Genomic DNA, 25080 nt, shown 5'->3' with positions numbered 1-25080 from the left:
ATATTTCCCCGATTAACAGCCCCACGTAACATTTCTCTTTATCGCAAGGTCAAAGTACCGCGGCACCGAGAGTAACTCAAGTATCACGATTAAAAAAAAGACAAAAAGGGGAACGCGCAGACACGTCAGCATCGTTTCACGCAAGAGCTGTGTTCAAGTGCACACAAGTAAGAACAAGCAAGCGAGAAAGACACGGTCGCTCCTTCAGAGTTGAGAAACAATTTAGGCAACAGTTAGTGTGCAGTTAAGAAAAACTGTCAGTGCCACGAAATAAAGACGAACCACTGCACTACAACGCACGGCTTCATGCAAGAACGGTAGCCGATGCGATGGCGTGCTGTAAAAGAAATGTTGTTAGAAAAGCGGACGAGTACAGCTCAAGAAAGATATTCGCTATGCTCTCGAAGTGCTGTTGCTCTTTGTGGAAAAGAAAGACTTTAAAACGCTGCGCATTCTTTAAGCAGAAAGTTGATGCTATGAATATATACGGCATCAACAGAGGTTGACTCGTTCGCGGCACTGTGTAATAAATGAAGTGACCTTCAACGACTTCAACCTTCTCCGAACGTCTCATAGACTCAATTTCTAAAGAAAAAAAAACCGCATCACTTCAGTCGAAATTCACCGCGGGAAAACTAAAAAGGCAACGATAAAACCGCAGCCGCACGCTTTCCTTCTGTGTGGTCTGGCAACCCATGTGGCAACGCCAGATGGGTTGCCAGACCAGAAAAGGGCTGCCCGCTAGCAAAATGGCGGCACCCACGACAGAAACGCCCACAGATGGACAGATTGTAGAAAGAAAGAGCGAGGGGCCATGTAACACAGACCCCTCCTCCATTTTTTTCGTGCTTCCCGGGCTACCATTTACCGTATACCGTATTTATTCGATGGTTACGTGGCCACTATTTGAACGCGAGGGCTGATTTTAGATTGCATCCTGGGAGAAAAAAAATAGCAAGAAATAGTAGTATTTTGTTATTCGATTCAACGCGAAGGTCGACTTTAAAGTACGGAACAGAAGTCTGAAAAAAAAAAAAAAAACGCATTACGTTCGAGTACTTACGGTAATACTAGTCTGATGAATGGGGTTGTTCTGGGATCTCTTGTCCGCTTCGGCGGTATACATTGTTTACGGTGCTTGTTCTGCGACTCGGTCTTCGGATTCGATCGTGGCTGCGGTGGTACCATTTCGTTGGGAGTATTCTAGAGGCCAGTGTACTGTATGCCATTTCAGTGCGCGCTAAAGAAACACCAGGTGGTCGAAATCGTGTGGAGCGCCCCACTACATCGTGCATCATAATGGAATCGCGATTTTGGCACGGAAAACCAGAGAAGTCGTTGTTGTTGTTGTGCTCCGTCTTGCATGGTGTGTTAGAGGTTCAGGTTCGTGTTAAATCCTCGGCTACTCTATATCTGTTTAAGTTCCGCAGTCCAGATGCACGGTGGTGTAAAGGGGCACTAAAGAAAATCAATGACTTGGTTCTGATTGATGAACCGCAACTCCGAGAACTCGAATGGCATAGGTGTCGCTATCATAAGTTCAATATTAGCGGAGAAAAGCGCGGTTGAAGTTTCATTTTCATGATTAGTGCCGAAATCTTCGCGCGTGACTGCAGAAATTTCAAAATGTATTTTGTATATATTTTTTCGTGACCTTGGCTCGATTAAATTTTCGGAACCATCGCATGCTAGGTTTATGGTACTACTCACACTTAACAATGTATTTTGTTTGTATCGACTAGAATTTTCGTAGGACCTAGTAGAGGCCTTCAAAATCTATGACGTCATGGTATAAAAAATAAAGTTTTTTGATTCCATGGTATTTGGTGCGTCACATTGTATTTCGTTTTCATCGACCAGAATCTACGTGGGACTCAGTAGATGCCTTCAAAATCTTCTACGTCACGGTGTTTGGTGTGGGGAATCTCAAGGTGGCGTCTCCACCCGCATTTACTTTTCGTGCGTTTCCTCGCTTTTACCAAGCGTCGTTGTCGTGGTAAGAGTGGTGTTTTTGTGATTGTGAAATTGTGTGCTTGACCTATGCGCAAAAAATACTTTGGCTCTTTAGTGGAGAGTTATACTATACCGGGTTTACCGGTCGTATTTGCAAGATGTTTCAGCGCGCGAACAAAGGAAAAAGGACAGGGTAGACAGAAAGAGTGCCGACTTCCTTGCACAATGTGGTACAAGGGCATCTTGGCATTCATTGCCGAGATTGTGGGTGCACCCCTCTCTTTGATCAGTGCTCAATATTGGCAAGGCACAGGGACCAGCTTACCCGAGAAATTATCGAAGCCGAAAAAGTACACTTGCTAGGAGATAAATGCGTAAGCACATCATCGGTTGCTTTATCACAGGCTGAACGTGAATGTCTGGCCGGGCTTTGCCGCAATAGAGGATCCGGCACACGTGTTTTGTTCCTGATGTGTAGATTAGGCTTGCATTTTACCCTCATGCTCTGGTATCATTCTTTTTTAGCAGTATATATTCTTGCCACTCTGTGAAATAAAGTTAGTTGGAAGTGAGCGCTCTGTCTACGCTGTCCTTTTCCCATTGTTCGCGCGCTGAAACATCTTGCAAATATGACTACGCACCTACTAGCCCAAGCTTCCACTCTTGCGGGTTTACCGGGTGTACCGTGATACCGGAATCGAAGTGCCCATGCGCGGATACGTACGACACCCGTACAGCTTCCCGTACGCGCGGTATTTTTCAGATTTCACGTTACCGCGGTAGCGTAGGTGTACGTAGTGCACGTAAACATGGCGGCGCTCTTGGACGCCCGCTTCGAAGTGATTTTGGCGTAGTTGTTGAAAGATTCACCTTGTCCGCCACAAAAGACGGTTCAAAGTGGCTTCGCTTGCCTTCAGTTAGCTTCGATGACCGAGTATTACGGATAAGTTGGCGTAGTTTTTGAGATAGCTTCCCATTTCGAACGTGCTTAGGCCTAACTACAAGATCGATGTAAACAAATCGGCAACGTAGATGTTCTCGCGTTGGGTGCGTGGTTCGTATTTATTTACTTTTATTATCTCTAAAATAAATTTCTAACAATTCTTCGTGCGGTGGCATAGGCAAACATTCTCGTTTTCTTTTCATTTTCACTATTTAACTTATTAACCATCTAATAGGTGGCGCCACCATCCCAGCTGGGGCACGTAAACCACGTAAACCATATCCCGCTAAACTATAAGACGCTGCCCACAACGAACGTTTGCTTCACAGTAACGCCATTCCCTTAACCTGCGCTATCATGCTAACGCTAAACTATTAACTGTCTAGTGTCCGTTCTTTCCGCAACCGGTACCGCGCCTAGCGGAGCTCTATTATATATGCGTACGCGTTGCCAACGCGTCGCTATGCGGTCTAACAGAATACAGCCGCTTTCTGAATTGAAACCTGTGTACGCGGGCGTATAAAGTTGCGTGCGTGCTGTATGCACTGACGTAATTTCTAAGCCCTGCTGGAGCCTTCTGTCGGTCCGCGCTCTGATTCGTATACTATCGGAGGACCCAAACACCGCGCTCTGTTTCGTCTACTACCGGAAGACTCAAACACCGCGACTTCGTGAACTATCCGCTCTCTCCCAATTAAACAGAAAAAAACACGTAAACACAAATAAGCACATGGCAGAACACTTGTAAATGGGGGTGGGATATTTAATTCAATTAAAACGCGTTCTATCGTCGCCTTATCTTTCCACCAGTAAGCCTATGTTGTACGTATCCTCCTTGTAGCTCTCGTCTAAGACGACCCGGCCTCTCTTCAGACGGTGAAGTGATTCTGTTCGGGTTAGCATGAAAGACTTCCCATCTTGCTTCTTTTTTTTTTCGTTTGCAACGACTCAGATCTATCTTTCCACCGTCCCTATTACCCAATACAAGGTCAAAAATTAAAGCGCATCGTTTGGTGGCCGCAAAAAGCTCACCCAGGCGTAGCATTGCTGTAATAATAAATACTTCACCATTTAGGCTTTTGGATGTTGGCCTGGGGGATGCAGAAGAGGCAGTCGCACCCCTCAACCCAGACCAGTATTTGCCCTTACGCGAACTACACCAGCATCCATCCCCCCTCTCACAGCTGTGAGACAACGTGGGTTTGCACCGCCCCAAGACAAGCTCCTGCCGATGCCCATGCCATTGTGTTAAACTATTTAGCGATGGTGCTAAGTTCGATGGCAATGACGACTCATCTAAATATCCAGCTACTAAAGGGCTTTAGCCCTTGAATGTCTTCACGTACCTGTTATGACATTTTTAATTGCGAATGCATTTCTTAGTGGGACTATGCCAGGCATCCGGCGTTGTCCGCGGTGGTGTCCACGTGCCGGCAAAAGTTTCTCTACGCTCTCGCTCCCTCTCCCATAGCAACAGCTGTGGGCTCGGGAGCTTGTCCTCGCACCTAGCAACCGGAGAATGTGGTGAGAGAGTGTAGGAGAGGGTAGGTGCAGTGCCTTGCCGCTTCTCTCACTGTTTGCTCTCTCTCCTCCCTTCACCCCACTCTCCCGTACGCTCGCTTCTCACTCTCGACTGTTCGCTGGCTGGGCGCCTTTTAAGAAGATCTGGAAATGTGAGCTCGAGATGCCAATGTGAAACGCCAACGCCGAGCCGAGAACGCTGTTGGTTTTGTTTACATCATGATATTTTTTTAACCGTGCATGCTAGCTACTAGAGCTGGAAACACATACCGCGTTTTTAGCGATGTGAAAACTCCACGTGCGGCGAACAGTGCTACTGGCTGCACGGTATAAGAAAAAAAAAAGGAAATAATTTTTTCTTCGAACGTTGTGTTCTCACGTGCGAAACGCCGTTATGGACGCTACGGAATGCATTCGAATTCCCTTACGATTCCCTTTGGGGAGGGGGCGTTTTGTACTTACGTCTCCATTGGCTTCTTTAGCGAGAGGCCTCCCTCTTCGGACACTTCTATTCGTCTCTCGCAACTCGTACCTCTCACAGGTTTGCAGGTGTATTCCTGGACAGCTTATGCCGTATAGATCACCAAGTTGATTTAGTTGGTTAATGTTCATTCTTTAAAAGTTTAACTGCGCCAATACAGAGTGCGATAAGAAAGTAATAATAAGAAAGCTTATGCATTCTCGAGCAGCTAACCCTCGTTGGATTGCTCGACCCCTCCCAGCCATTGACGGTGCACTGCGCCGCTCTCTGCGCTAAGCGCCTGCGCTTTTCGCTTATCGGCACCAGGCGGCGAAGGCACCACTCTTGGGGGGTTTAAGCGTGAAACCAAGCGTGTAGTTCGAGCTAGACCTCCCCTTCGGGGCCGCTGTCGAGAGTGCGCCGCTCTTTCTGTTTCACGGGGCAGGAAAAAAAAAATGGAGAGGAGGGCCGTGACAACTTTTCCGCGCCGTCGACCCCTTTAAAATAGCGTGCTGCAGTTATTTGCCGGGCGAAACCAAGACGCAGCCGTCGTGCCGCTATAGCATCGGCAGCTCCGGGTTCTCTGTCAAGTCCTCCCGGCGCCGCCACCACTTCCCGCTAACAAAAGGAACCCCCGCTCTGTGACGCCCTTGTTTCACGGCCCAGCCGCCACACGACTGCCTCTGCCGACGGCTAGGTTTTAATTTGGGCACGCCGGACTTTGGCTGTGGGTTTGCCTTAGTCTTTTCCTCGCTCTCGTGCTCTCTGTAAGCGGCGAACTTCATTTTGTTTCGGCTTCTTAAGTCGTCCCAATGCTCGTGCTAATGTGGGCTTTCGTGAGCTGCTGAGTGGTGGTGTCCCGAGGGGCGTTTTTGTCTCCATCGAAAAGACTTTGCTTTCGTGCCGGCGCTTCGCTCTGATGACGGAAATAGAGGCAGCAAGCTTGTCAGTGCTTGTCCCGTGAACTTCGTTCTTTTGTTGACGTTATTCAAACAGTGCCTTTTTTTCATTATCTGTTGTCATAGAAACAAGAGCGTATGCATGCAGTGGAAATACACTGCTCTACAAAAGGGAGTCTGGACGAACGCGCGAGCTGATTTGCGGGACCCTGCGGAATACGATCCGAGCTGCTGACGACACTGTCCTGTTTGTCTTCCGCTGAACACGTCTCGCTGTGTTCACTTGCCGAGTTTCCGTCTCGCGCAGCTCTTCTTCTCGTAAAATATCACGGACGCATTTCCTTCAAAAGTGCGTGGCACGTCAGTAGCGATGAATTTCCTTTTTAGCGCGAGAACATTTATTCCGGGATCCAGCGGCAATTTAGTGACGTCATTTCCGTCACGGAAATACAGTCCCTCCGAAACAGTCTCAAGACAGACGTAACAAAGCAATCGGAAAAGGCAGGCCCCCACCTCCCGTATGCAGTACTTCTGTGCGATTCAATATAAAAACGGCAGTGCGTTCACTAGTTTCCGTCTTATGTACTATCCCTACGAAACCAAACGCGAACAGTGGAAAGCGTGGCTTTCGGCTTATAGCTAAATTTCGTCGTGCCAATCACCCGCCAGTCAACCCTGAAACTTGGAACACGAGCCGTGATGCTTAATATGGTGACGCCTGATGAAAAGGACACATTTGCGTACGGAAGTCCGGCTGTCTTATGTCTTCCCGCTCCCGCTTTTGTCCGCCAGGGATGAAATAAAGTTTGCTTTTGTTATGTGCCTGAGTGTTGCTCTTTTGTAGTTAGCCTTTGTTTCATCTGTAATGCATTGGTTCTAACAAGTAGTCACATACTGGTAGCAATATTGAATTGTTATATGCTGGTCACTGTGGCTCGAATCCACCAGATCGCTTTTTTTGTTTTTTTTTTTGACGCGAACAAACTTCCGCTCAGCTTCACAGTGCTCGGCTCGTGCGGACCCTGAGTGCCAGAGGAGGGAGAATGGAACGCTGAAAGTACAGAGGGGGTGGGGTGGGAGTGGTCGAGAGGGTAGAAGGAAAGGAGAAGCATGACGTATGATGCTCTTGTCGTTTCTTGGCAAAACTGGGCTGCGCAACTCGGACGACAGCTCAGCGAAACTTCTCGAAAAAAAAAAAAGAACAGCCTCTCATATTGAGATGCAGACACGGCCGCATTGAAGCTTGGAACGGAGAGCAAGTCTCTCTGGCACTTTCCTCCTCCTCCCCCCTCTCTGTCTGGAAAGCTGGCCTGTGAATGTAGCGCCCACTTCTATGGTACGGGGTGCAACTTTTCACGCCGTCCGCGTTGCTTCTGCGCTCCGCTGTAAGTGCGTCCCCGCCTTCGCGACCCTTATTCCTCCCCGGTTCCCTTTTGCCCGTCTTCGTTTCCCTAAACGCCAGTTCGAGTAAGACAAGTCGTGCGCGAAAACTGTGTCGCGCTGCGTCGAGAGAAATCGCTGCCCTCTCCCTCCGGCTTCTATACTTCCCCACGATCTTCCCTACTCTCTTCCCTACTTCCCTAACTCTGCTTCTGCGCTCAGTGCGTCGCGCGCTTTCAGTCAATCCTCCGTGCCTCTCCCGGACTCTTGAGAAATGTGCAGTAGCCCTTTTCAGCGTCTTACACGCCGTTACTTCCTTGAATCTGAGTGTTCGCGTCGCGTGTTGCTGTGACGTTTTGCTCTGGACCGGGACATGGAGAGACAGGGGAGAGCGGGGTAGCACGAAAAGTAAAACAATAGCGAGAAATAGACAGATAGGGGAGAGGGGTGTAGCACGAGGAGTAGAGCGTTTGCGAGAGGGCGCTGGCGTCGATGCGCGATGAGTTAGTGGCGGCGCCATCTGGCGCCGAGCGGAACAAAAGTCGACCGCGCGTTAAGTGGGGGAGAGCTTCGCCGAATCGCAGTAGCTACCCCCCCCCCCCCCCCCGCTCCCTCTCCAAGCCTCCTTCCGTCCGCCTTATCCAACGTTCTTCGCAACCCAGTTGCAGTCTCCTGAACCATTTCCACCATCGCGTGTTAGCCTTGCACGAAGCTTTTCTCTGCACTTTGTCATCTTGACTTTCGCGTCTTGCTTTAGAGCAGCGCCGCCGCTTGTTTGTCAGGAGCCCGTTGGCTGCCGCTAACCGACCCGGCTACAGTCTAGTGTATGAACTTTCCCGCGTCTCAACAAACTCTTTTGATTTTTTTTCCTCTCTAGCTGTGTTCCACGCCAAACTTGTCTTCTTTTCTTGCACCTTGCATCCCGGAAGGGAATGAGGAAGGTAATAAGCGTTTGGAGTGTTGTGAGGTTTTTTTTTTTTTCATCAGTGGATAGCATGTCTTGTCAGCGATTTCTGAAATCCTACGTCTCAGAATTTCGTACCAAGACTTGTACTGTGTAGTCGAGATTTGGTGAAATCGCAGCGGGGCATTGCAACGCCCGATGGGTTTTAAATGGTGCAATTTGAATTATATGGCACTTGCTGGCTCTTTTGAAATTGGAAGTTGCAGTACCAGTTCAAATGAAGCGTCGTGTCCATATAGTGTGTGATAAGCCGTGCGCGATGTTTAAATTCAAGGGGCCCGCTTCGAATACGTTACTCTGCGTGCAAGGAACGTTAAGTGATTTAACAAATTTGGAAAGCAATTAACATCGCCACAGTGTTTGGTAAAATGCCCCCTGGTGCTTCTTGGGCAAGATTTTGCTTATTTTTACTGCAGGTACGTATACTTGTTTCCGGCACGAAAAAAAAAAAAAAAAAAATTTAACTCGAAGTGGATGGGCTATAAAATTTTTCGAATTAAGTGGAATTCAAGTTATCGGGCGAGTGCTAGAATTGACGGACGTCGCGCCACACGGCGCGGTCAGAAACCAAAGGAACCACCTCTGGGCTCGTTTTCGTCAACTTGATGCTGTTTGTGGTTCGTGCCGGGTGATTTCGCGAATTGAGTTCACGGAGCTCTAACGGTGGACGTAATTAACTGATCACTCAGTGATGCGCTACAAGCAAGCACCGAAGTGCTCTAATTGGATCAGTGAAGGAAGGAAGAAAAATAGGAGGAAAAGAACGGCAGGGAGGTTAACCAGCCTATAGGCAGCCGGTTTGATACCCTGCGCATGGGAGGGAGATGGGGGACATGAAAGATGGAGAGGAGAAAGGGAAGAGAGATAAACACAGCACATTCGGCAGCACACGCGCGCACACTCAGTCATAGTCCAGTCTTGTCTTTCGGGGTGTGTGACATTGCTGTTACAGCCGCTTGTTCAAGTCCGTGTCGCGTAGGAATTGAACCTTACTGTCAAAGCATATGACGCAATTTAAGCTCCAAAACGCGTTTGTTAACGTGAGAGCTAACGCAGTCAAGATGAAAAGTAATCCGTAATTGGCATTTGCTTGCGTTTCCTGTGTCGCGACTTCTTCAGTATCCCTCGTGGCTTGCACGCCCAGCGCAGCGTACGAATGGCCTTCCGAGAAATGCCGCTGTTTCGTGGTGTTGCGTGATTAGTATGTTTGGTTTGGTTTGTCCAACACATTGTGATCACTCGGGCCTACATCGGTGAGGAGCTATGAAAACCAGGGGCTGCTAGTTAGAATTACTCGTTGCGGACACCGATGGCTTCGAGTTGCGCGACGTTTTACCCCGAACGCACGACGCTGTGCCGGGGCGGAAATAGCGGGCGACCTCAACGCGAACGCAATCTTTGCTCACGCTCTCCTAAACCGGCCCATGGATCCAGTTTGGAAAGATTCGGAGCGGGGTCGAGGTTGTAACCGCATAACATTCTGTGGTGTTTCCATTTCGGTGTTCCTGTTCGAAATCTTCTATTACCCAAACCCAGCCACTGGTGTTCCTTTCGAAATCGGTCTGTTAGTGCAGGCTCACCTTTTGTTTCGCAGCCGTGACAACGTCATGATAAATCTTGAGGCATGACCACATGTACGCGTTGCAGCGCGTGGCTTTTTCACCCTCTCCTTATGGGGGAAGGAGGGCCCGCAGCTTCGCGTAGCCACTCGTTCTCTCTCTCTCAATGGGACAAAGCGCGACCCCGCGCCTGGAAGCCACGCTCTGACGCGCTGCAGCGCGCATGTGTGGTTGGGCCTTTATTTCTATAAATCGCGTTGGCGCGAGATTGTAATGTCACGAGCGACGGAGAAATCCTTTGTTTCGTGCACTCCGCAAAGTCCCACCGTGTTGTTCTTTTGAATTGCTTTTCTGTCACTTCTCTCTCCCTCTCTAGCTCGCTCTTTCATTGTCTCTTCTCAACGACATCCTAATCCGTCGCTAATGCTGTACCTCGTGGTCTCAACGACGAGTCGTCTCTGGGATTAATGAAGGGCGGAACTGCCGTATCTCCTCGCTCCGTTTTTTTTGTATGTGTGTGTGCAGTGTGCAAATCCCCCCTTCTTCATTCATTTAGCCATAAATAAAGCCTTTTCCCTTCCTTTCTCTCCTCTCCGCACGAGCGTGACCCATTTTTTTGTCTCTTTATCACACGCCTTTTCTCCCTCCTTTTCTTTTTGTCTTCTGGGTCGCCTTGAGGTATCGTCACGCGCCGGAAGTTAATTTGTCCTGATAGCCGGATTTCGTGAGCATGGGGGCAGTGCAAGAGCCGTTTTTTGACGTCCTTAGCGTTAAGCCGGCCGGGATTAGCGAGAGCGCCGGCTCCCTTCTTCCTTGGAACTTTGTTTGAAGACCGTATCTGTAGCGGTGGTTCGGAAGTGTGTGTGTGGGGGGGGGGGAGAGGCAGGCTGTGTGAGAAGAAACAGGATGAATAGAAAAAGGCGGAGGGGGTAGCCGCTAACTACAGGCCTGGGCTGAGCCTCGCCAAAGGCATGGATGGATTGTTTTCTTGTTGTTTCGGGGGTGCCTTGTTCCGCATTTTGTTGTTTTTAAGAATTCGAGGTTGAAAGGAAGTTAGGGAAAAAGAGGAAAGAGGATGACCGGAAGTAAATCTTGACTCGTGGAAGATACTCTCGGGCTAAAGGATACGATGTGCGGGAGGTGTCGCTGTCGCTACTGGCAAAATAAGATTAACTTGCCAGATCGGAGGGAGGGGGGATAAAGTTGGAGCCTTGATACCTGCAGAAGGAGCGATGGATTAAAAACGGAAGGGGAAAAGTGAAGTGAACCAAGCCCTGTGGAGACCCAGTTGTTTCGAGTGGTGAAGTAATAAAGTTGTTCGAGGTTATCGTTTACTTTGTATATTATTTTGCTAGCTCAAGGAGCTATTCGAGTGCACGTGGTTTGGATGCAGGTCGGTGGGTTATTAGTACCCCCCCCCTTTTTTTTGCAGTCTCTGTACTTGCCGAGGTGTTGTGCTTGTCTGAAGGAAGGGAAATGAGGAAGAGAGGTGGATGGGATGGAATGTTTGGTGGCTTAAGCCCGTACATTATTTTTCGGTAGCCCGGCTCAGACGAGATTAAGGGGCCTGTTTGCTTTCCTTCGCGCTGATTTTATCCGTCGACGTGCGCTGACGAGATTCGGTCCGCAAGCATTGTTTCTAGTGGCGTTTTCTCGCCATCATACTTTTCTTACAATATTTTTTTAATAAAGTTATCTTCAGAGCGGAAAGTGGATCGTTAGCCTGAATCGATCTTTTTTTTGTGCGTTTCGTGTTATTTTGCGGAAGTTCAACGCTGACCTCTCCTCGAGATTCTTGTTTCCGGCGAGACTGGCTGAATTGATTTGTCCGCTTCTTATCGTCTGACCTTCCGGCTTATGGTGGCAGACAATGTCCTTGTAAGGCTCTTATTTCGGTTCGATACGTTTGTTGCTTGCGTTGAAGATGGAAAAACGAATCAGAACGGTGGCCCCGCTCATGACACAGGGCCAGGATCAGTTGTTGATATCTCGTTTTTTTAATTGTTATTGCACTGCGTCTTCGTCTAGCAATTCCTGTGTCTGTATGGCTGGCACTAGGCGGTATACGCTTGGGGCGTTTCCCTTTTTTTTTTGAATAATAGAGTGGCCACAGCTTCACAATTTCGCGCCAGTTGTAGAACGATTGCTTTCTGTAATGCTGTGCAGTGTTGCGTTGAGTTGCATTTACAGGGGAAAAAAAATGTCGAGGTTTGTTATACGTTTGTTTAAAACAAATTGGAGAGATATATTTTTTTCTTGGACAATTTTAATCATTTAATCACCCCCCTCCCTTCCCCCCTCTTTCCGAGAGCCCTCTGTACTCAATATTGTTTTGCAATGCCTCCGGGATCGGAGTCATTGGGAGCCTTCTGCAGGTCCTGACGAATCGGCTCTTTCTAAATTTGACCAAGCGCCGATGTCACCGGACGTCACTCTACACTACGCCATGGTGGCGTCACTGAATTGGGGGACCTGTGCCACCCTGATGACCTAATAGGCTGACGTCGTCACGTGGTAGCGATTTTTTTGTTTCGCATCTGTCTGGTTGACGCCGACGGTCTCTCTACGTGTTTCACGAGTCATCTGAGGCTTTCGTGTAGAAAAGTTGCAGAGTGGTGGCGTATTTAATTCAATGCACCTCTCTCCCGTCAATCGAATACACCAATAAACCAATAGCAAAGATATATTCATGGGCTTCTGCTACCCTCTTTTTTTTTATGGAAAATGATGTCTGATAATAAAGGTAACTTCTGACCGAATTTTACTGTGGTATATGTTTGTTTCATGAATCGCCGTGTAATAACAACTTGCACAGCAGCCTTGGCCCCGCCGCGGTGGTCTAGTGGCTAAGGTACTCGGCTGCTGACCCGCAGGTCGTGGGTTCGATTCCCGGCTGCGGCGGCTGCATTTCCGATGGAGGCGGAAATGTTGTAGGCCCGTGTGCTCAGATTTGGGCGCATGTTATAAAGAACCCCAGGTGGTCGAAATTTCCGGAGCCCTCCACTACGGTGTCTCTCATAATCACGGTGGTTTTGGGACGTTAAACCCTACAAATCAATCATCAGTGTTAGGAAGTTTAAGGCCTGACCACATGTACGCGTTGCAGCGCGTGGAATGTAGACCCGGCGCCGCGCCCTCCCCCTACGAAGGGAGAGGGTGAGCAGCTGCGTGAAGCCGTGTGCCTTCTCCCTCCAAATGGAGAGGGTGTGGCGCCGAGTGTACACCCCACGCGCTTCAACGCGTACATGTGGTCAGGCCCTTATGGTCGGCATCTCGAAAGTTCCAAAACGTGCCCGTAGCTTGTACCGGCCTCTTATCTCGCCTAACTCTCGAATGCGTTGAGACGATAGATGCCTGTCAAGTTGGGCCACCTGGCGTTACGTCCCGACGTATACAGGTGTTTGACACGACATTACGTCGGCATGACGCAAACTGTAGACGTTAGAAACGAAAGGCGCTTTGCCTTACGCAGCCCAAAGTTTTCGCGTTTCAACGCGACCAACTCGAGATGTAGAGTCAACCGTAATGCATCGGTCCGGTCTCGCGCAAAAACTAAGCAACGAATAAGTGACCGGTCAGCAAAGCGACATCTTATTACGGCGCTCTTAATTACTACGTCGTCAGGTATGGCGTTCTCGGCAGCGTTCTATGACGTCGCCCTCGAGAAGTGGGGCTCTTGGGGAGAGGGTATCAAAAGCGCAGCGCCATCTCGCGTGCAAGTTTTTGAGAGGGGGAGGAGGACTTCGCGGGTGCGGGCTATTACGACGAGATGAAATGAGCACGCGCGCAGCAACGCTGCGTGCGGCGTCGTCCCCTTTCCTTCTCACCGTCGTCCCTTTTCCTCCTCACCGTCTTCCCTTTTTCCTCCACAGCGGCTTGCTCGGCCGTGGTGTTCGCGACGAACGAGCACGCTAATAACGCGGCGGCGCGATGTAAGCGGGGAGTTGGGAGAAAGGGAAGTGGATGAGGAGGGAACGCACTCCGGATGCGTGCGTGGGGAGTGGTCAAAAAGACGGGCGTCAGCCGGGGTGCGCCGGCCGCAGATTAATTGCGTCCCCCCCCCTTTTTTTGCCTCCTGGCGTCTTTTCCCCCCCCGGATAACTCGACTGCCCGCTTGATGCGACCGCTAGGGTGCTGGGCGAAGCGCAGTCTTAATATGGCGCCTGTGTGTGAGTGTGTGTGTTTGTACTTGGGCGTGCGCGTGCTTCTGTGTTTGTTGGGAATGCTTGCTTAGGATGTGAGGGAAGGAAAGTGGCGCTGTGGGCTCAGCCACGCTCTTATTTGAGAAAGAGAGTGAGAGAGATGGCAATGCTTACGTAGGATGAGGGGAGTGGTGCCCGAAGCTGGCAGCCGGTGTTTTAGTGGCGTATATTTTATTATTTTTAATGGTGGGGATGAGAACTGGGGTGAAACTTCTAAAAATTTGGTGTCGCCTCGTGTGGACCTTAATGCTGCGAAAGTTTTGAAAACTCGTTAGTTTCCCGTGTTTTGCGGAACTGCATTTTATAAGAAATCTAACGTGCCCTTTTCTCTCTTTCAGCGCCCTCTTTCAAACACCAGAACATCCATAACGTGGGTGTTTTGGGGTTGTCAAAACACTTTTATTGCTGAGTGTTATAGACCGTCAAAGCACCTTCAATAAATTTACCCTCCTTTGCTTATATTGGCTGAAAAAATGCGGAGAAGTCGAAAGAAAAAAAAAACGCGACAAGCACCTGAAAAAATTCTACAAGTGACTCGTCAAAAAAAAAAAAAAAGCCCGAGTCCGCTTATTATGAGTGGAGCTGGCAACCCAGGTTGGCACATATTTTACGCGTAACGGCCATGACTTTTAAAGGCAACTTGAAACATTCTGCTTGCGCGTGTCCTAAAAAAATAAAACTTGACTTGAAAGGTAACACTATAGTTGTTTTTATCTGTCAGATTTCGCCTGTCGAGTCGCCGTGGCGGTTCCTGTGCATCTTTTGGCATTTCCATTCACACCGCTGGCACCAATTCTTCGATGTCGCACGTTCACATGTGTGCTCTCTCTTGCCTTTTTTTCTCGTCCTTTATATCGCCTCGTTCTTTCAAAAAACCTTCACTTGGTATTCTGCGCCTGTTTGTATTTTTTCTCTGCTTTCCCGATTTGTGTGTGTGTGTGTGTGTGTGTGCGCGCAGTTACAATAATGGATCATTATCAACTCGCCCAACTTACCATTCTTTTGAAAGTCGCGTCTTCGCAGCTGTGATGTCCCAAACTCTGAAGTTGCGCATCTGTGTATGACCAGTACTGCTTAAAGGTGGGGCCTAACCTAATTAGGCACCGTTGTTCAGATTTCCGTATACTGAATTGCGAGGGTTCGATTAGCAAGTATACGTCGCCCCATTTACCGAACCTGTGTCCGTAAGTATAAACTAATTTCTTTACCCTTTATTTTTAGGGAACCAGGCAGAAACTTTCCCACGAATTACTCGATGCATCTTTTTTTTTGTTTGCCTTGTGGTATGCAATGGTGTCTAGTTGCCATACAGAGAAAGTAGAGAGATTCGGCTGCTTACTATAGTATGGATGAATTTCGTTAGCATTTTTTAGGGAACTGGGGAGAACCTCTCTTCGAACTAATTATTCATTCATACGTTTGTTTGTTAGCCTTTGTTAGTCTGGCAACAATAGCGTAGTGATGCTATTCAGAGAGAAAGAAATAGATGGGAAGAGGGTCCCCATAGACAGATAGAGAGAAAGCGAGAGTGGGTGGGGAAAGAGGGGGTTTGTCAGGGGGCTATTAGGCGCTCTCCAATGGCCGTTCTCAGCCCTCACCTTCGCCGCTGGCGGACTCATTTTCTCTCTCGGCTTTGTTTTTCGGGAGCGCGTGGACGCTACTGCTTCCGCGCGTATTTTCTGCGTGTGCAGCCTCCTCGCTCTCTCGGCCTCTTCGTGCGTGAACGCACACGCCGTCTTGGGCTTCATTATGAAGAAGGGGGGGGGGGCGACAGCCGGCGTCAAACATCGCTGCGTTGGCGCCCGCGTAATTAAAGTGAGCCTTGGTCTCTGCAACGGCCCAGCCCGTGGGACGGAGTGCAGTTTGGGCCTCTTGCAGAGGGCGGTGGGTGCGGGAAGGTGTTTCTGAGGGCGCCGTGTTGGTTTTCGGGGTGGCTTGGGCAAACATGGTGCCCCCTTTGCTATTTTTTTTTTCAGTTTTTTAGTGGGCTAGCGATCAGCGATAATGGTTTGGAGACCGGTGCGGTCTGCGCTGGCTTCGATGTGCGGTGTACCGTGGTCATTTAATAAAGGCCGTAATTGGACCATACCGCGCTGGACTTTCTTAAGGGTGAAGAGGGGTTACCATCGGCTTTGTAAAAAGTGCGAAGGTTGTGCTTTTGGCGCCTGTGTTATTAACATTAAATAGGCGCATTGGTTAATAAATGGTTTCAGCTTGGCAGTGCCCGTTCGCCTATTTTACCAGAACACTGAAATATTTGTTACGTAGGCGTGAGCTCTGGAGGCGCCATGTGGTGATGTCGAGTTCCAACGAAACCGCACTTCGCTGTTCAATGAGCCGAACGCCTGAAGGCGTGGACGAAGGAAAAATAAATGAGGGTGCATTACGTCACTCGAGTTGAAGGCCCGTGTGGGCCCAACACGTGACGAAGACGTCAGAGCGTGTGGTAGCTTTTAGTACTCTCACTGGCGTTCCGTTTATGAACCTTCTGCGTGAGCAGGCCGGTCTGTGCCCGAAGAAGCGCGTTCCAGATAAAAGCTACCAGGCGCCACACTTGGAACTTTCCGCAAGTCTCGTTGTTTGCGTAACCTTTATGCAGAAGGTCACGTATTGGGCCGAAACTGCTGGCTTCAAAACAGGTTGGCTTGCAAAGTGCGACCGCGTGACGTCATTCTCCCTGCATTTTGTTTTTTCCTCTATACCCAAAGACCGGACCACACGTGCGCGTTAGGGCCCGACAGCGCTTGGCTTTTTGACGTGGCGCTGCTCCCTCTCTCCCTGTGGAGAGAGAGGAGGGGGGAGGGAAGCGCAACTTCGTTTAGCTGCGCGCTCTGACGCTTACGTCTGGTCAGACCTTGAGAAGCCGCACGAAACGCAAAAAGGTTACCGTGACAAGCGATGTTCGAAATCGTCATCGCCCCGTTGATGTCACAGGTTGCGAAAACTGTTGACGTCATCGTGGCGTAACGCGATTACGTTGTTACACCGTCGCCCGGTCATAGGGGGCTGCTCCTGTAGGCGGGGTGAAACTTCGCTGACTTCGCAAAGATTCAAGAAAAGTGGGTAGGGGGGGGGGGCGTGGTTGATACAATCGATCGAGAGAAAAATGGCGGCCATTCCTGAAAATCTGTGCAGGCGACATCAAACTTTAAAGCTCCAGCCGACATTCTTGGCAGAAATTAGCTTAGTTCGACGCCGTGATGATCATACCAAGGATAGGCATAGTGGGTGCTAGGCCCTTTTACTATAATTCACGCGAGGCAGCAGATGCGTATACATAAGCTTCGTAACCACGTGCTCCACCGTTCAAGACGACCGTGATTCCGCCTGTACGCCGGGGTCCACTTGTTGATGCAGTCTTTGTGTAAGAGTTACGCGCACAGCAAAAACTTCTCCTGGCATAGTTCTTAAGTGTCATTTTAATCGCAATATCCGAGTAGTGACCGAAAAGACATTGAGCACGTTTCATCTTTCGCCTGCTCGCTCCGAAACTTCCACCCCAAGTTAGTGTATAAGAGCGCGACCGACACAGAGCGGTAAATGCATATATGCTGTGAGAGTTTCCGCTCGCGTCTCTTCTGTTCAATGCTTCTCAAGAACCCGACGGGATGCCGCTGTGCGTGTTTTAGAGCGCTCTTTAGACATCCCCCCCTCCCACCTTCCTCCCCATGTTCCGAGCTCTTGAGAGTTTTTTTTTTTTTTCTTACTCTCGCATGCTTCCGCGCTTTTTCAAACCGCGAGTTGATCAGAGGTTTACAACCGCGTAATATGATCACCCCTCTAAACACAGCACTTTTCGCGCTCTCCGTATCTTCCTTATTTATTTGTTCTTGTTTTTTTTCCACTGCGCTCGCACGTACTTTCAGCTTCGTCGCGGTATCTCGTATGTTCTCTTGCTTTCAGTTGCTTGCTTCGATTGCTAATCTTGTCTCGAGCACGCCATCGAGTGAGTGATACGTCGAGTCATCTTTGATGTACCGAAACGGCTTATCCGCCAACTTTCTCTTTCTTTCTTTCTTTCTTTCTTTCTTTCTTTCTTTCTTTCTTTCTTTCTTTCTTTCTTTCTTTCTTTCTTTCTTTCTTTTACCTCAACTCGCTGGGGAAATTAAATCGAGCCACGTCGAACTTGCACGGCGATGCGTGGCTCATTAATCAGGCGAAGATGGAAGCATATCTCCCCGCGCGGGTTTATGAGCACCGTCATGAGACAGTGAGGAGGAGGCGAGAGGCTATACCCAGAGGAATCGGGCGTAATTTTGGTTGGAGAGAGAGAGATTTTTTTTTTTCATAAATGCGGAAGGCACAGTGAGCTCTCGGGGAAGATTAACGACGATGTATTGGCGCAAGAATGGATGCGAAAAGGCTCGGCGCTTGATAATGATGATCCCAGCCCCGCGTAATGACGCTTTAATTCACGCTAGAGCAAAGCTGTACGACCGGAGAACTTGGCGCGATGAGGCTGCGCGTAAGAACGTATGCGTTTTTTTTTTTTCTCGCGAGAACACGTTCGCTATAGAACGCCTTCCCGAAGCCACTGTTTCGACGGCGACGCGGCTTTAATCTGTCTTTCCGTTTCGGGTGAGTGGTTTCGTTGTTTCGAGCCGCCGAGATGTGCGTGGCTGTTTTAACGAATGCCGTTTCCACTTTCCGCCAACGACGATGATGATGATGATTGGGATGATGATTATCTATGTTAGTACTCTTGTTTAAACGGTTTGGCAACGATAGTACACTCGGACCTCATTATAAGAAAGTTGCACCTTACACGAAAATAAATGTGTTATATCCGGAAATTTGTTTTAAACGTATATTCCTAACACTATGTTTATTGCGAGAAATCTTCATTTTGTTATAACCGATATTTCATTATATCCTGGTTTTATATAATGGAGGTTTGAGTGTAGCTACTTGCCCGGTTTGTGATCGTGCTCTGTTACACCTTCTGCACTCAGCCAGTTTGGCTGTCTCGTTGTTTATTGGTCTTCAGGTTCTTTCTTCGTGCAAGCGTACAGACGGGCCCACAGTTAAAGGGAACACTTGCGTGCAGGTCGTATATGAATTTCGCTCTCCTGCAAAAAGCAGAGTCGCGTAGATTTGCATAACACTACTGGACGTCGGTAGCCATCAATCCTTCCACAGACCCGTTCTATACGTATACAATCTTTCCAATAGCGCTTGCTGTCAGAAGGCCAGCAATATAAAAAGTGCTCATTCGAGTGTTCCCTTTAAGAGTTCACCGCAGTGTACATTTCTGCTGTTGCCTGCTCGTTAAACGACGGCTGCTGTGCCTGTGGCTGACTTTTGTCTCGCTTGCTGAATAAAGATACAGAGCGATTTAACTAAATATGGGCGCACGCCACTTGCGTGTATTGCTATGGCTTGTCACCTGTTCAGTACATCGCGTTGTTCGTGGAAACTACAAACCAGCTTGCGTCGGTGTATTCAAGTAAGAAACAGTCATAGTGAAGACAGTTCCGAAGCAAATTTGAGAGAGAGAGAGAGAGAGAGAGAAATACCATTTATTTATACATTTGGTGTGTAGGAAGTCCCCGGCCTCGCAGGGCGCGGACCTTCCCTATCTTAAAATTGCGGCTATTAGAATTCGATAATGTCAGAGCCTAGACCTCGAGGATGTTGTGCTTCGACTAGGCGACTCCGGTGCCTCCGCGCCCGTTAGTGGGCTCTGTCTCAATGGGGCAAGGTTTTCTTTCTTTGCTTTTGCTCGGCTAGTGCGCGCCTTCGTCTCGACTTGCCTCTGTGTCGTGCTCATCACTGCACACACACCTGTGCCGCCATACCTGTGCTCAGTCGTCTTGACCGCCTACTCTGTCGCAGAACGATGAACTCACCGGTGGGCAAGGACCAGCCTGACCCGGACGCCATCAAGATGTTTGTCGGCCAGATTCCGCGGTCGTGGGACGAGACCGACCTGAAGAAGATGTTCGAGGACTTTGGGCCCGTCTACCAGATCAACGTGCTCCGGGACAAGGCCACCGGAACGAGCCGAGGTCTGTGTCTCTCTCTCCCTCCTTCTCGTCACGTGTCACCTCCTTTCTTTCAGGCGGCCGTCTGGAACTGCGTACGCTCCTCGATGCCGTCGTATATGTGTGTATTATGTACGTGTTATTATTCGCGGATCAGCGAAAAAAACTATAAACGTCCGATTTCGTCTCAATGGGTCGTATCTTACTGTTAGACCCCTAGCTGACGTCAGTGCGGTCCTGGGTATACTTGCAGGAAGTGGCAGGATAGCGTACGTGAAGCCTTAATAAATGCTAATTACCGATTTCATTAATTAACTAAGATGACATTGATGTGCCAGGGTTCGAAAGATGCTGCAGGGTAACGTAAATTAGGTTTTGTGCAGCTACGATCATGTCACACAGGTGCCTGGATAGTTTCACGTAGCTGCAAGATCCAATAAGCTTCCATGAATGAAGCTGACGTCATAGGTGTGCCACAATGTCTTCGCGGTATAGCAGGCATTAAGTATTTTCCAATGAATCAATATATTGAATCAATCAATAAAGCAAGTAAACAAGGAAATGAACCTTTATTGCTCCACAAAAAAGTGAGGGTGTGATAGGGAAAAAATAAGGCGCAGCTTGCAGCTTGACAGTAACTTGGTGTGTGGCACAAATAAGGGCGGCATTTTTTTTATGGCAATATAATCGGTTATTCCCACGCAGTGAAATTGCCGGGTGTTATTTTCGGCCCATTAATTGGGGGGGGGGGGGGAGGGTAGTGACGCATGAGAAGTGGCGCCTCGTTAGGTAGGCGTCACGTACGTATACGCTTGAATGCAACAGCGTGACGGAAATATTGGAATTGAAATTATCATTGCTGTAAAGGACTACGCACCGATCTTCGTGGAAGATCACCTGAATATTGACTGGAGCTGCTTTAAGGTAACTTTTCGTAGTGCATCGTGGAAATTTGATGAGGGAACAGGAGGTACAAGAACGAGCCCTGATTTGATTTCAGGACATTGCAGCGGCCGTAACCACATTTTGGAGCAGCAGGGTGGTAGGAACCACTACAACATGCATTTCGAAGCATATATTTACTGCAGCTTATAAAAATATGCAAATGATAATTAACCTGAACTTTGATGACTGGGACCGTGCGCTTCGTTGACACTTTCTAGGGTCTGGTTGTGGACCTCCTGTAAGTATCTCGAAGTAAAGCTTACGCGTTATCCCGAAGTCTTCCAGCATGCACAGCAGCTTTATGTTTACATTTTTTTTAGAAGCGCAGCTGTTTTTAGACTTGTCGTTGCGCCGGGTAGTGCGTAGAGGAATTATGATCATCACGAGCCACGACGCGCTCGCTTCGTCGTCTACTTCAACTGTCTCTTCACTCCCATAACACGCGCGCCCATTTGTCCAGTGTGGAAATACGGTATAACTACTTATGAGCGAGTCTGTTACGTGACAAAAACATGATCAGGTATCGTGAAGTAACGACTGTTCCCTAGACTTAAAATCGCGTAACATCACGCAACGTGTAATCACGTGACCAAAACAGTTGCCTAATAGTGTGTCGTGTGACTGAAATCGCGCAACATGGCGTAATAGCTAACCACGAAAGACGTTCCGCCGTATAACGGCTATTCATGTGATACGTTGTCGCCCCCCCCCCGAAAAAAAACAACAAAAAAACGGATACTGCTCTAGTCACGTGGCTAAAATCACGACATCACACAACAGGTAATCACGTGACTAGTGCAGCCATTCCTAGCCATGCTTAGCACTACACTCTATAAAAGAAAAACTTTGCCTGCCTATAGCTAAAACTTGCCATTACTAGCAAAACTGCTTTGGGATCCAGCCTTGCGCCGCTGGTGCAAGCTGCGAGTGTTTTCGTGTATTCCTATTAATCGATCATTTTCTTATCGATGCATTTCGCAAGGACCTTATAAAACGTCTCCGAAAGAGACCATTGCAATCGTAAGAAGCTGGCAATACGTCGTGGTTTCGGCGACCCTTACAAAGAGACAGCTTCGGTCATTTTTTTTTTTTTCGAGGGTGTTCTCTTCGAATTAGCGTCGCGATGTAACCTCTCGCAAACCGCGGAGCGCCGTTCGTTTTCTGTGACGCTCGCGGTGAAAGAAATAACCGCCGTCCATGGCAGAAAAGCAACGGCAACTAACAATAATAAAAAAACGAAACTGCGCAGAAACAGCGTCGCGTTTGTCTCTGGTGTATACGGGACTGTGTCATTTCGCCGGAGGAAAATTGAAACGCTATAGAGTTGTGCCTGCTTGCTTTCGAAACTGGAACTTTTCGACGAGAGAAAACGAGACGGTCGACGGAAAATATGAGATGGGCAGAACACCGGAACGTTAGAAAAAGGGCACTTGGCTGAAGAAGAGCACGGGAGAGTCGAACATTCGTTCTCTTTCTTTCTTTTTAACATCAAAGCGTGATGATGATGATGTCTTATTATATCCCTTTTTTTTTTTTGTCGGGTTTTACTTCTTCGCCGTAAGTGCGCTGTGGCAAAGTGGCGTCGCTTCGTCTTCGAACCGTGGCTGCTGCACTCGCGGAACGTTGTCATCGTTTCGCGGGTGACAAATTGCCCTCGGAAAGAAATTCCCCGTGGGGGCCTTGTTTCTTACAGCTTTTTTTCCCCCTCTTTTCGCCGTTAACGTTCTGTCTTCGAATTACTTTGTAATTCTTTCTGCGTATCGCGCTTTCTTCGTTCAACTCCTCGAGTCCGAGCACACGACTACTTTGTTTTATCACACCGTCCTCGTGCCTTCTTTCACCCTTTGCTTCTTGTCTTAGTCGCCGTTCGTTTTGCGGGCTGCCGCTATACGGGTTGAGCGGAGCTTGACTTTATTTGCGATGGGAGTAATGTCTTAGTAGTATACCACCTTCACTGTCGTCACAAGGCTGATTTGTTAATAATTATGGTATAGTTCTTCTTGGCATACTTGAATGCAGTAATTTTGGTCTGTCTGTTTGTCTGTCCGTTTATCTCCTCGAGGGGATTCAGCCACCTGGCCAAAGTTTAAGCACTTGCTCAACGCACAGCCATCTTGATCGGGTAGCCGTGTTCATACTTGTAAACATTGTCGATCAAAAAGCAAATGCAACGCATATCTGAGGCGCATCGTCAATACGCGAGTCCTTGAGGTGCGTTCCTTCATTTAATAAATGCGTAGATACGTAATTCTAAAGACCCTGCAATATTTCTTACGCAGCGCTGAGAATGGGACGTTGTGCGCGAAAATGCGGATGTTTCCTACGCTTAGGCACTCTAGCTTAGGCACTCTAGCTTAGGCACTCTAGCTAGGCACTCTAGCTTCGCTAAGACTACACTGTGCTGCCACCTTCCAGTGGCACTGCGTTTTACGGAAGCCTTCATTTACCCACATTACGATATAGCGTCCATATCTCCCGCAGCCCCTCCAGATTATCGTGTTTCGACGATGTTTGCACAGAAGTATGCAGATACGCGGCCATTTTTTGAGTTCGTTTGTTCTTTTTTTTTTTTTGCTAACTGTCTCGCCGTAGAATGTCGCACCGTTGTCCGTCTGCGTGGACGTCCGCCAGCGATCGTGTGTAACACGCCTACTTGTGTTACTGGGTATACGCTGCTTTTGAAAGTGGTAAATGCAGTAACTTTAGCGCCCACCTCTTAATAGAGTTACCGTATATGCTACCTTTAGGTAGCGAATTTTTGCGTCCTGTCTTCCGAACGCCGCTAGCAGCCGCGCGTTGCAGAGAAGCTGATGGTTGAGCCATTTACTGCATTTTTTAAAGGCTGTTACTGTATTAACGCTAGTCATCGACAGGCTTGCTAATCACCGGTTTTCGACGCGCCTAACATGTCGATGTGTCACGGTACTCGTATCGCCTGCGTAAACGGTGTGTGGCTTCGCCGCATAGCCGTGGTTCTTGACGAGACGAACACACAACTTTACTACCTAAAGATATACACCAAGTCTAAGCTTCTATATTTCCGTTGACATTGGAGCCATAAGTCTACCGCTGCTATGACTCTGATACTACTAAAGATACGTCAATTGAACCATCATCATCATCATCATCATCATCATCATCATCATCATCATTTATTAACCCTTAAGGACCCTACATAGAGCGTTACAACAGGGGCGGGGGAAGGGTTGTTACAGAGTTGAAATGAGCCATAGTTCAGCGAATGCTTAGAACGAAAACCCAACGATGTTGGGTTTTCCGGGGCTTGTCATTGTCAGTTCGGTTTGTGAAGAAAGAAACCCAGGGTATAGTAGAAGGTGTGAATCACTTTGGAGGCGCTGTGGGTGGGAGTATAAACCGGACAGCAAAGCTACCGCAGAGCCAATAGTCTTCGGGTCAGAATACGGCCCCTGAATAACGTGTAATCCCTTCGAACCCGAGGTCTATGACTCAGAGATTGGTACGAACTTTTGTTACTATGATGAGAACAAGCGTATACGCAATGAACGGATACAGGAACCCGCCAAACTTCTGTGGCTCCACGTTCTACAGAGAGCTGTTCTAGTAATTACGCGATTCGCTGATGACTTGTCCCACTAATGGTACTAGTGCTTTAGCGACGAATAAACGAGTGATTACCCCGAGTACACCGCGATCTTTTAACCGCTCTCGATTACTGTCATTAGGCGATACAAAAGTGTTTTCCGATGCCTGCCTCTCTGTCTGTTTTTAGCTCTATAGTGAGGTTGCTCACGAGGCACTCGCTATTTACGACCTGTGTGCTCAGGGTGCAGTCTATGGCGCGTGTTTTTTATTTTGCCGTCCGGAAATTAAAAGATATTAGCGTCCCGGGAGTTAGGGATGTATGCATCCCTCACCCCATTCCGCTGCTTTCTTCTTTTGGCTAACTGGTGCACCGAAACGTGTTATATGGAAGAGCACGTGCGCTCGTTTCTGATCCCCGTTGTTCTTTGCTTTCCGTCACCGCCGCCAGGCGTCGCTGCCCGCTGAGAAAAGTGCCCCATTAGGGAGAGGTAGCGCCTTAGCCTCGCACTTCCCCTCCATATTCATCCCACCCCATGTACCGTTCTTTTGCAACTTCCACCGCTTGCTCCCTAATTGGCAATCTTGATGTTCGTTTTGCAGTGGCTTTCAGCTAGCGCGCCTGTTTTTTTTTGAGGCAAATGGTATGCGATTCACCTTAGGGAAAAAAGGCTTCTTTCCCACTTTCTTCCCAATGACTTCCTTTCCG

At 48.5% G+C, this 25080-nt stretch overlaps 1 protein-coding gene across 8 annotated transcripts in view; it reads left to right on the top strand.

Annotated features, from left to right (window-relative positions):
* LOC119164399 (CUGBP Elav-like family member 1-A) overlaps window positions 1-25080 on the top strand; it is a 646479-nt gene that overhangs the window by 89903 nt on the left and 531496 nt on the right. For all 8 annotated transcript variants that reach the window (XM_075871606.1, XM_075871607.1, XM_075871605.1 and 5 more), the window contains one exon: window positions 19717-19889. In XM_075871606.1, the coding sequence (XP_075727721.1) occupies window positions 19721-19889 (169 nt within the window). In that variant the 5' untranslated portion in view covers window positions 19717-19720. The remainder of the gene's footprint in view (window positions 1-19716; window positions 19890-25080) is intronic.

Source organism: Rhipicephalus microplus, chromosome 8, assembly GCF_043290135.1.
Source record: "Rhipicephalus microplus isolate Deutch F79 chromosome 8, USDA_Rmic, whole genome shotgun sequence".
NCBI lineage: Eukaryota > Metazoa > Arthropoda > Arachnida > Ixodida > Ixodidae > Rhipicephalus > Rhipicephalus microplus.
This window is presented reverse-complemented; position numbering and strand designations above follow the sequence as displayed.